Consider the following 10,220-nt stretch of genomic DNA (forward strand, 5'->3'; position numbering starts at 1 on the left):
TTTCACCCAGATTTTGCATGTTCTGCACTGGCTTACAATGCTTTATTTTCGCTGCCTTGGAAATCTCACAATAGGCATTCACAGAGAATGTTCTAATCACCGTTTTTAAACTCCCAACAATTCTGCGAGGTCTGTTTCATTGAGGGGGGAAAAAAAAATCAGGAAAAGATTATCTGGCACTTTTGATGCCCAAGTGAGGATTTGAACTCAGATCTTATAATTCTTATCTAACAGAGTTGCTCTGTGAGATTTTTTTTTAATTTCTTTTTGTCACAACAGTATACACAAAACATTGTCATAAATAAAAAAACGTATCTTGAAGAAAATATATATATATATATATATATGTAGGTCTTTGGTTATTCGGGTTTTCTCCCGCGTAAAATTGGAAGTGTCTTGGCGACGTTTCGACGAAGTCTCATTCGTCATCTTCAGGCTTCAGCTTCGTGCTTCTGGGAGCAATGTGTGATTGCAGCTGTTTCTTCCTTTTTAACTGCTAGTGGGGGTTTGAACTGATTGGGTGGGAGCTTGGCTGTGCTCTGATTGGATGTGGTTTTTTTTGTGCTCTGATTGGATGGGGGGGTGTCCTGTTTGGGTGGGGGCTTGGTTGTGCTCAAATTAATCTGAGCTGCAGGGGGATCTGAGCTGGTGAGCTGCACTGCTGCTGTTTGGCTTCGCGTTCGTGGTCGTGCTACATCTTCGTAGTGGGTGTCAGTCTGCTGCATGTATGGATTGGAGGGGTTTGAAATGGCTAATGTTGCAGCTGCGGTCTGGCTTCTGGTCCTTGGTCGTGCTTCCTGATCAGTGTGGGTTTGGGTGTGCTTTCTGGGTGGATGTGTGGTGACATCCTGTGTGGACCTCGTGAGTGTGGGTCTGGTGTCATTCCTCGTATTAGGGACACGTTTGTCAATAAGGGCAGGTTTCCAAATGGCTGGTAGGCGGGAGGTATCATCTCGTTTGTTCATGCTGTGTGGGCGTTTTTCTATCTCGATGGCTTCTCTGATAATTCTGTTGTTAAAGTGTTCAGTTTTGGCGATTGTTCTGGTCTTTTTAAAGTCAATATCGTGTCCTGTGACTTTAAAGTGTTGGACCAGGGAAGAAGTTGGTTCCTCTTTTTTGAATGAGTTCTTGTGTTCTTCAATGCGTGCACTTATTCTTCTGTTGGTTTGTCCAATGTATGTGGTGGGGCAGGCGGTGCATGGGATTTCATATACTCCTTGATTTTCTAACTCAATTTTGTCTTTGGGGTTTCTTAGGATGGTGGATATTTTTTGGTTTGTGCAGAATGCTGTCTTGATGTTATGTTTGTGGAGGATCTTGCTGATTCTGTCTGTGGTGCCTTTTATATATGGGAGGAGGGCTGTGCCATTTTCTTGCTCTCTGTCTTGGGTTTTAGTGGGGGGTTCTTTTTGGATTAGTTTGGTAATCTTGTTTCTCTGGAATCCATTGGATGTTAGTACATTTGTGAGAGTGTGTAGTTCGGTTTTTAGGTGTTGTTCGTCAGCTAAGCATTTTGTTCTAGAGATGAGTGTCTTGGCTACGGAGTTGATCTGTGCTGGGTGGTGGTGTGAAAGTGCATGCAGATAGCGGTTTGTGTGTGTTTTCTTCTGGTAGATGGTGTGTCCTAGGGAGCCATTGGGTTTCTTGTAGACTAAGACATCTAGGAAGGGAAGTTGGTTGTTAACTTCTGTTTCCATGGTGAACTGTATTTTGGGGTGTAGGCTATTGAGGTGTGTGAGGAAGTTTTCAAGTTTTTCTTTCCCGTGTGGCCAGATTATGAAGGTGTCGTCTACGTATCTGAGCCAGAGTTTGGGTTTGTGATCAGATTTTTCTAGTGCTTGGGTTTCAAAGTGTTCCATGTAGAGGTTGGCAATGACAGGTGAGAGGGTGACCCCATGGGTGCGCCTTCTATTTGTTTGTATTTTTGTCCATTATAGATGAAGTATGTGTTGGATAGGCAGTGGTTGGTCAGATCTAGGATGTGCTTGGGGGGGTTATATTTGTTTTGGATAGCTGTCAAGGCTTCTTTGATTGGCACTTGGGTGAAGAGGATATGACATCAAAGCTCACGAGTAGGTCGCTGGGCTGTAAGTTTTGTTTCTTTATGATCTCTATGAACTGGAATGAGTTTTTACGTGTGAGGCGATGGATTCTGCATAGGGCTGTAGTTGTTTGGAGAAATTTGGCTAGGTTTTGTAGAGGTGAGCCTATGGAGCTGACTATGGGTCTGAGTGGGGTTCGTTCTTTGTGTACCTTGGGGAGGCCGTAGACCTTAGGGCATCTGGTTGATTTCTCTCTGGGAATGATTCTTTGTTGGATTTCTTCGCTGATGGGGGAGGCTTTTATTTTGGATCTAGTGGTTTTTCTAGGTAGGTGGTGGGGTCTGTTTTAGGGGCTTGTATGCAGGGTCTTGGAGTAGGTTGGTTAATTTGGTTTGGTAGTCAGATGTGTTCATAACCACCGTGGCGTTCCCTTGTCTGCTGGTAGGATTATTATGCTGGTGTCTTTTTCAGGTTAAGTAGTGCTGTCTGTTCCTCTTTGGGTAAGTTGCTTTTGGGTGGCTTGCTGCTGCAGAGGATGTTGGTGATTTAGTCTGATTTTGTTAGCGTCATCGGGGTTGATTTTGGTCAGGCTGGTTTCAACTCCGCATATAATGGTCTCAGTGGGGATGTATTTGGGAGTGACTGCAAAGTTGAATCCTTTGGAAAGGACATCGGTTTCAGCTTTGGTGAGGATCCTATCTGAGATGTTATGCACTGTTTGTTTCATGTGTGGCTGTGAGGGTGGAGGGGTTTGTTTCTGGCGTTCTTGTAGTCTTCAGGGTTTGTTGGTGTGTGTCCGTCTTGAGGGTGGTCTGTGTTTCGCCTCCAGACGGCAAGTTGTTTTGGATTTGTCCCAAAGTGCAGGGTGGATCTTGTTGCTGAGTTTGAGGTGAAGTGTGAGGAGATCTTTGTTGATTTGATCTAGGAGGAATCTTTTTGTGTGAAGTTCATTTCTGATTAGGGCCAATTCTGTTCTTTTTAGGATGCGTTTGGCGGCTGCAGAGTTGGAGTGGAATTTCAATTGGAAGCATGTGGGATTAAATTTTGATCTCGGCAGTTTCGTAGGAATGCAAGGTCACATAAAATGGAAGCTCTTTGGACTTCTAGTTTTCATAGGTCCTGGTCAGATGGTGGATTTCCTCCCGTAGAGGTGCAATATTTGTTTTCTGAGGTTTTCGGTGTTTGTATGTAGGTCTTTGGTTATTCGGGTTTTCTCCGTAAAATTGGAAGTGTCTTGGCGACGTTTGACGAAGTCTCATTCGTCATCTTCAGGCTTCAACCGTGCTTCTGGGAGCAATGTGTGATTGCAGCTGTTTCTTCCTTTTAACTGCTAGTGGGGTTTGAACTGATTGGGTGGGAGCTTGGCTGTGCTCTGATTGGATGTGGTTTTTGTGCTCTGATTGGCTGGGGTGTCCTGTTTGGGTGGGGCTTGGTTGTGCTCAGTTAATCTGAGCTGCAGGGGATCTGAGCTGGTGAGCTGCACTGCTGCTGTTTGGCTTCGTGGTCGTGCTACATCTTCGTAGTGGGTGTCAGTCTGCTGCATGTATGGATTGGAGGGGTTTGAAATGGCTAATGTTGCAGCTGCGGTCTGGCTTCTGGTCCTTGGTCGTGCTTCCTGATCAGTGTGGGTTTGGGTGTGCTTTCTGGGTGGATGTGTGGTGACATCCTGTGTGGACCTCGTGAGTGTGGGTCTGGTGTCATTCCTCGTATTAGGGACACGTTTGTCAATAAGGGCAGGTTTCCAAATGGCTGGTAGGCGGAAGGTATCATCTCGTTTGTTCATGCTGTGTGGGCGTTTTTCTATCTCGATGGCTTCTCTGATAATTCTGTTGTTAAAGTGTTCAGTTTTGGCGATTGTTCTGGTCTTTTTAAAGTCAATATCGTGTCCTGTGACTTTAAAGTGTTGGACCAGGGAAGAAGTTGGTTCCTCTTTTTTGAATGAGTTCTTGTGTTCTTCAATGCGTGCACTTATTCTTCTGTTGGTTTGTCCAATGTATGTGGTGGGGCAGGCGGTGCATGGGATTTCATATACTCCTTGATTTTCTAACTCAATTTTGTCTTTGGGGTTTCTTAGGATGGTGGATATTTTTTGGTTTGTGCAGAATGCTGTCTTGATGTTATGTTTGTGGAGGATCTTGCTGATTCTGTCTGTGGTGCCTTTTATATATGGGAGGAGGGCTGTGCCATTTTCTTGCTCTCTGTCTTGGGTTTTAGTGGGGGGTTCTTTTTGGATTAGTTTGGTAATCTTGTTTCTCTGGAATCCATTGGATGTTAGTACATTTGTGAGAGTGTGTAGTTCGGTTTTTAGGTGTTGTTCGTCAGCTAAGCATTTTGTTCTAGAGATGAGTGTCTTGGCTACGGAGTTGATCTGTGCTGGGTGGTGGTGTGAAAGTGCATGCAGATAGCGGTTTGTGTGTGTTTTCTTCTGGTAGATGGTGTGTCCTAGGGAGCCATTGGGTTTCTTGTAGACTAAGACATCTAGGAAGGGAAGTTGGTTGTTAACTTCTGTTTCCATGGTGAACTGTATTTTGGGGTGTAGGCTATTGAGGTGTGTGAGGAAGTTTTCAAGTTTTTCTTTCCCGTGTGGCCAGATTATGAAGGTGTCGTCTACGTATCTGAGCCAGAGTTTGGGTTTGTGATCAGATTTTTCTAGTGCTTGGGTTTCAAAGTGTTCCATGTAGAGGTTGGCAATGACAGGTGAGAGGGGTGATCCCATGGGTGCGCCTTCTATTTGTTTGTATTTTTGTCCGTTATAGATGAAGTATGTGTTGGATAGGCAGTGGTTGGTCAGATCTAGGATGTGCTTGGGGGGGTTATATTTGTTTTGGATAGCTGTCAAGGCTTCTTTGACCAACCTACTCCAAGATCCTGCATACAAGCCCCTAAAAACAGACCCCACCACCTACCTAGAAAAAACCACTAGATCCAAAATAAAAGCCTCCCCCATCAGCGAAGAAATCCAACAAAGAATCATTCCCAGAGAGAAATCATCCAGATGCCCTAAGCTCTACGGCCTCCCCAAGATACACAAAGAAGGAACCCCACTCAGACCCATAGTCAGCTCCATAGGCTCACCTCTACAAAACCTAGCCAAATTTCTCGCCAAACAACTACAGCCCTATGCAGAATCCATCGCCTCACACGTAAAAAACTCATTCCAGTTCATAGAGATCATAAAGAAACAAAACTTACAGCCCAGCGACCTACTCGTGAGCTTTGATGTCATATCCCTCTTCACCCAAGTGCCAATCAAAGAAGCCTTGACAGCTATCCAAAACAAATATAACCCCCAAGCACATCCTAGATCTGACCAACCACTGCCTATCCAACACATACTTCATCTATAACGGACAAAATACAAACAAATAGAAGGCGCACCCATGGGATCACCCTCTCACCTGTCATTGCCAACCTCTACATGGAACACTTTGAAACCCAAGCACTAGAAAAATCTGATCACAAACCCAAACTCTGGCTCAGATACGTAGACGACACCTTCATAATCTGGCCACACGGGAAAGAAAACTTGAAAACTTCCTCACACACCTCAATAGCCTACACCCCAAAATACAGTTCACCATGGAAACAGAAGTTAACAACCAACTTCCTTCCTAGATGTCTTAGTCTACAAGAAACCCAATGGCTCCTAGGACACACCATCTACCAGAAGAAAACACACACACCGCTATCTGCATGCACTTTCACACCACCACCCAGCACAGATCAACTCCGTAGCCAAGACACTCATCTCTAGAACAAAATGCTTAGCTGACGAACAACACCTAAAAACCGAACTACACACTCTCACAAATGTACTAACATCCAATGGATTCCAGAGAAACAAGGTTACCAAACTAATCCAAAAGAACCCCCCACTAAAACCCAAGACAGAGAGCAAGAAAATGGCACAGCCCTCCTCCCATATATAAAAGGCACCACAGACAGAATCAGCAAGATCCTCCACAAACATAACATCAAGACAGCATTCTGCACAAACCAAAAAATATCCACCATCCTAAGAAACCCCAAAGACAAAATTGAGTTAGAAAATCAAGGAGTATATGAAATCCCATGCACCGCCTGCCCCACCACATACATTGGACAAACCAACAGAAGAATAAGTGCACGCATTGAAGAACACAAGAACTCATTCAAAAAGAGGAACTAACTTCTTCCTGGTCCAACACTTTAAAGTCACAGGACACGATATTGACTTTAAAAGGACCAGAACTATCGCCAAAACTGAACACTTTAACAACAGAATAATCAGAGAAGCCATCGAGATAGAAAGACGCCCACACAGCATGAACAAACGAGATGATACCTCCCGCCTACCAGCCATTTGAAACCTGCCCTTATTGACAAACGTGTCCCTAACGAGGAATGACACCAGACCCACACTCACGAGGTCCACACAGGATGTCACCACACATCCACCCAGAAAGCACACCCAAACCCACACTGATCAGGAAGCACGACCAAGGACCAGAAGCCAGACCGCAGCTGCAACATTAGCCATTTCAAACCCCTCCAATCCATACATGCAGCAGACTGACACCCACTACGAAGATGTAGCACGACCACGAACACGAAGCCAAACAGCAGCAGTGCAGCTCACCAGCTCAGATCCCCCTGCAACTCAGATTAATTTGAGCACAACCAAACCCCCCCCCAAACAAAACACACCCCCATCCAATCAGAGCACAAAAAAACCCACATCCAATCAGAGCACAGCCAAGCTCCCACCCAATCAGTTCAAACCCCCACTAGCAGTTAAAAAGGAAGAAACAGCTGCAATCACACATTGCTCCCAGAAGCACGAAGCTGAAGCCTGAAGATGACGAATGAGACTTCGTCGAAACGTCGCCAAGACACTTCCAATTTTACGCGGGAGAAAACCCGAATAACCAAAGACCTACATACAAACACCCGCGAAAACCTCAGAAAACAAATATATATATATATATATATATATATAAGTAAAAAAATATGTATCAACTATATTAATTTGATATAATGAAGGGAACAATAGGACAGGAAGAATATACAGGTAGTCCTCAACTTACGACCCCAATGGAGCCAAACATTTCTGTTGGTAAGCGAGACCGTTGTTAAATGAGTTTTGCCCCATTTTACGACCTTTCTTGCCACAGTGGTTAAGTGAATCACTGCAACTGTCAAGTTAGTAACATGGTTGTTAAGTGAATCGGGCCTCCCCATTGACTTTGCTTGCCAGAAGGTTGCGAAAGGGGAACCACGTGATCTTTGGGACACTGCAATTGTGATAAATATCAGCATAAATGCTAAGCCCCTGAATTTTGATCATGTGAATGGGGATGCTGTTAACAATCATAAGTGTGAAAAATTGGCCGTTGAGCCACCAGGGCCTCTGCTAAGTCTGTCTTTTATTAACACAGCTGCTTGCAATTACTGCAGGTTCAAGCCCCACCAGGCCCAAGGTTGACTCAGCCTTCCATCCTTTATAAGGTAGGTAAAATGAGGACCCAGATTGTTGGGGGGGCAATAAGTTGACTTTGTATATAAATATACAAATAGGATGAAGACTATTGCTTAACACATTGTAAGCCGCCCTGAGTCTTCGGAGAAGGGCGGGATATAAATGCAAATTTTTTAAAAAATGTGTAACTTTGAACGGAATAAGAATAGGAATAGGAATAGAATGGAATAGAATAGAATAGAATAGAAACAGAATAAGAGATGAAAAAGACCTTAGAGGTCTTCTAACCAACCCCCTGGTCAAGCAGGAAACCCTATACTATTTCAGACAAGTGACTGTCCAGACTCTTCTTAAAAACATCCAGTATTGGAGCACCCACAATTTCTGGTAGCAAGTTGTTCCACTGATTAATTGTTCTAACTGTCAGGAAATTTCTCCTTAGTTCCAAGTTGCTTCTCGCCTCGATTAGTTTCCTCCCATTGCTTCTTTTCCTACCCTCAGGTGCTTTGGGGAATAGTTTGACTCCCTCTTCTTTGTGGCAGCCCCTGAGATATTGGAAGGCTGCTATCATGTCTCCCCTAGTCCTTCTTTTCATCAAACTAAACATATCCAGTTCCTGCAACCGTTCTTCATATGTTTTAGCCTCCAGTCCCCTAATCATCCTTGTTGCTCTTCTCTGCACTCTTTCTAGTCTCAACATCTTTTTTACATCATGGCGACCAAAACTGGATGCAGTACTCCAAGTGTGGCCTTCCCAAGGCCTTATAAAGTGGTATTAAAACTTCCCGTGATCTTGATTCTATCCCTCTGTTTATGCAGCCTAGAACTGTGTTGGCTTTTTGGGCAGCTAAAGCGAATGAACTGTTGTTAAGACAGGGGCTTACTTGTAATAGCTGTTCTTTAGTAACATTCTTCCCATGGCGCTCCCACCCTCCCTGTCATCTCCCATGGAGCTCTTTAAAGCAGGAATGTAATAGAAATGTAATATACATGGTTGACTCAGCCTTCCATCCTTTTGAGGTCGGCAAAATGAGTCAGATGGAGGCAAGATGCTGACTCTGTAAACCACTTAGAGCAGGGGTCTCCAACCTTGGCAACTTTAAGCCTGGCGGACTTTAACTCCCAGAATTCCCCAGCCAGCTTTGCTGGCTGGGGAATTCTGGGAGTTGAGGTCCGCCAGGCTTAAAATTGCCAAGGTTGGAGACCCCTGACTTAGAGGGCTGTATATAAATCTAAGGCTATTGCTATCAGGGTTTTATAAAGGGCTGATGAACTCACCCTTCTCCTATACCTCCAAACCTCACCTGCCGTTTCCACGTCTCTGCCTCCCGTTGGCTCATCAATGAATCCTCCCTCAGGTCTGTAGTCTGGACCCAATTCTCTGGGTCACATTCCCGGACCCAGCTCTGGATCTCCGGGGGAAGGATGGCCAGGAACTGCTCCAGGATCAGCAGCTCCAGGATCTGCTCCTTGGTGTGCCTCTCCGGTTTCAGCCACTGATGGCAAAGCTCCCGGAGACGTCTGTAAACCCTCTGTGGGTCTTCAATCTCCTGGTAGCGGAACCGGCGAAAACGCTGGCGCCGGGCCTCCATTTTGAAGGCTGCCCATCGCAAGATGGCAGCCTTGACTTTCTCATAATCCCCTTGGTCTCTGGTGTCTAGGCCGTGAAAGGCTTCTCTGGCTGATCCGGTGAGTGCCGGCAGAAGCCGGGCCATCCATTCAGCCTTAGGCCACCGGCAAGCTTCAGCCACTTGCTCGAAGGAGATCAGAAATGCCTTGGCATCGTCCCAGGGGTCAGAATTCCTCTGCCCCCCAACGGAACGAGGGAGACGCCTTGCCTTTAAGGATTCCTGACCCTGGCCTTCCCAATCCTTGGCTTGTCCTCCTTCAGGATCTGGTTTGATCTGTTTCGATGCTAGGCAGCCTGGAAACTCTCCAGGAACCAAAGTCTCATCAGGGCCCTTCTCCAAATTCAGATCCACCAGTGGGTCTAATTGTTTCATCTTTGGATCCAGCCCACAGCCTCCCTTTTCATGCGTCTTCCCTTCCTTGCTAGAAATCTTTTATTTATTTAAAGGATTTATTTACTTCGAGAATTTACATGGCTACTTTCAGTGACTCTAGAGTCTAGGCGGCTTACAAATTATTTTTTAAAAAATCCAATATAAAAAGAGTAAAACAATATAACCTTACCCCCCCCAACATCTGCCCCCACCCCACCCCACCGGTGACAACAAGCAGTCAAATCAATTTTTGCTCTAGGTTCAGACTGTTCTGCAACCCAGCAAGAAAGTCCACTTGTTTGCTAAGTTAGCTGAAGTTATTGATTTGAGGAAGGCAGTCGCTCTTTCATTGATGGTGCATTTCATGCAGTACATAGGACAAACTGCAGCACATTCCGGAAATCTCTCAAACAGATTTCACATCTAGTCATGGAGGTATCCTGTAGAGAAAAGAGAAGGATTATTTTTTATCTCCTTTGGTGGACTCCAGGTCCCATTATCCCCTGCTACTCTAAATAAATGGTGAAAGATAATGGGAGAGGAAGTGTCACTCTATGACACTTGGAGGATCCCGTGCTCCTTTCTCCTGGTACAGGTAGTTCTTACTTAACGATAGTTGGGACCGACAACTCCATCATTAAGCAACGTAGTTGTTTGTTCTTGTTGTTTTTTAATAAAGTTTTTTATTTTATAGACAAACATACATTTAAAGCATCA

At 44.9% G+C, this 10,220-nt stretch overlaps 1 protein-coding gene across 2 annotated transcripts in view; it reads right to left on the reverse strand.

Moving 5' to 3' along the window:
* The window catches only part of LOC131192733 (zinc finger and SCAN domain-containing protein 31-like), a 38,332-nt gene extending 28,643 nt beyond the window's left edge, over positions 1-9,689 (reverse strand). For both annotated transcript variants that reach the window (XM_058172188.1, XM_058172187.1), the window contains exon 1: positions 8,805-9,689. In XM_058172188.1, coding sequence (XP_058028171.1) covers positions 8,805-9,503 — 699 coding nt within the window. In that variant the 5' untranslated portion in view covers positions 9,504-9,689. The remainder of the gene's footprint in view (positions 1-8,804) is intronic.
* Between the last annotated feature and the right edge of the window lie 531 nt (positions 9,690-10,220).

This window comes from Ahaetulla prasina, chromosome 2 (assembly GCF_028640845.1).
Source record: "Ahaetulla prasina isolate Xishuangbanna chromosome 2, ASM2864084v1, whole genome shotgun sequence".
Taxonomy (NCBI): Eukaryota; Metazoa; Chordata; class Lepidosauria; order Squamata; family Colubridae; genus Ahaetulla; species Ahaetulla prasina.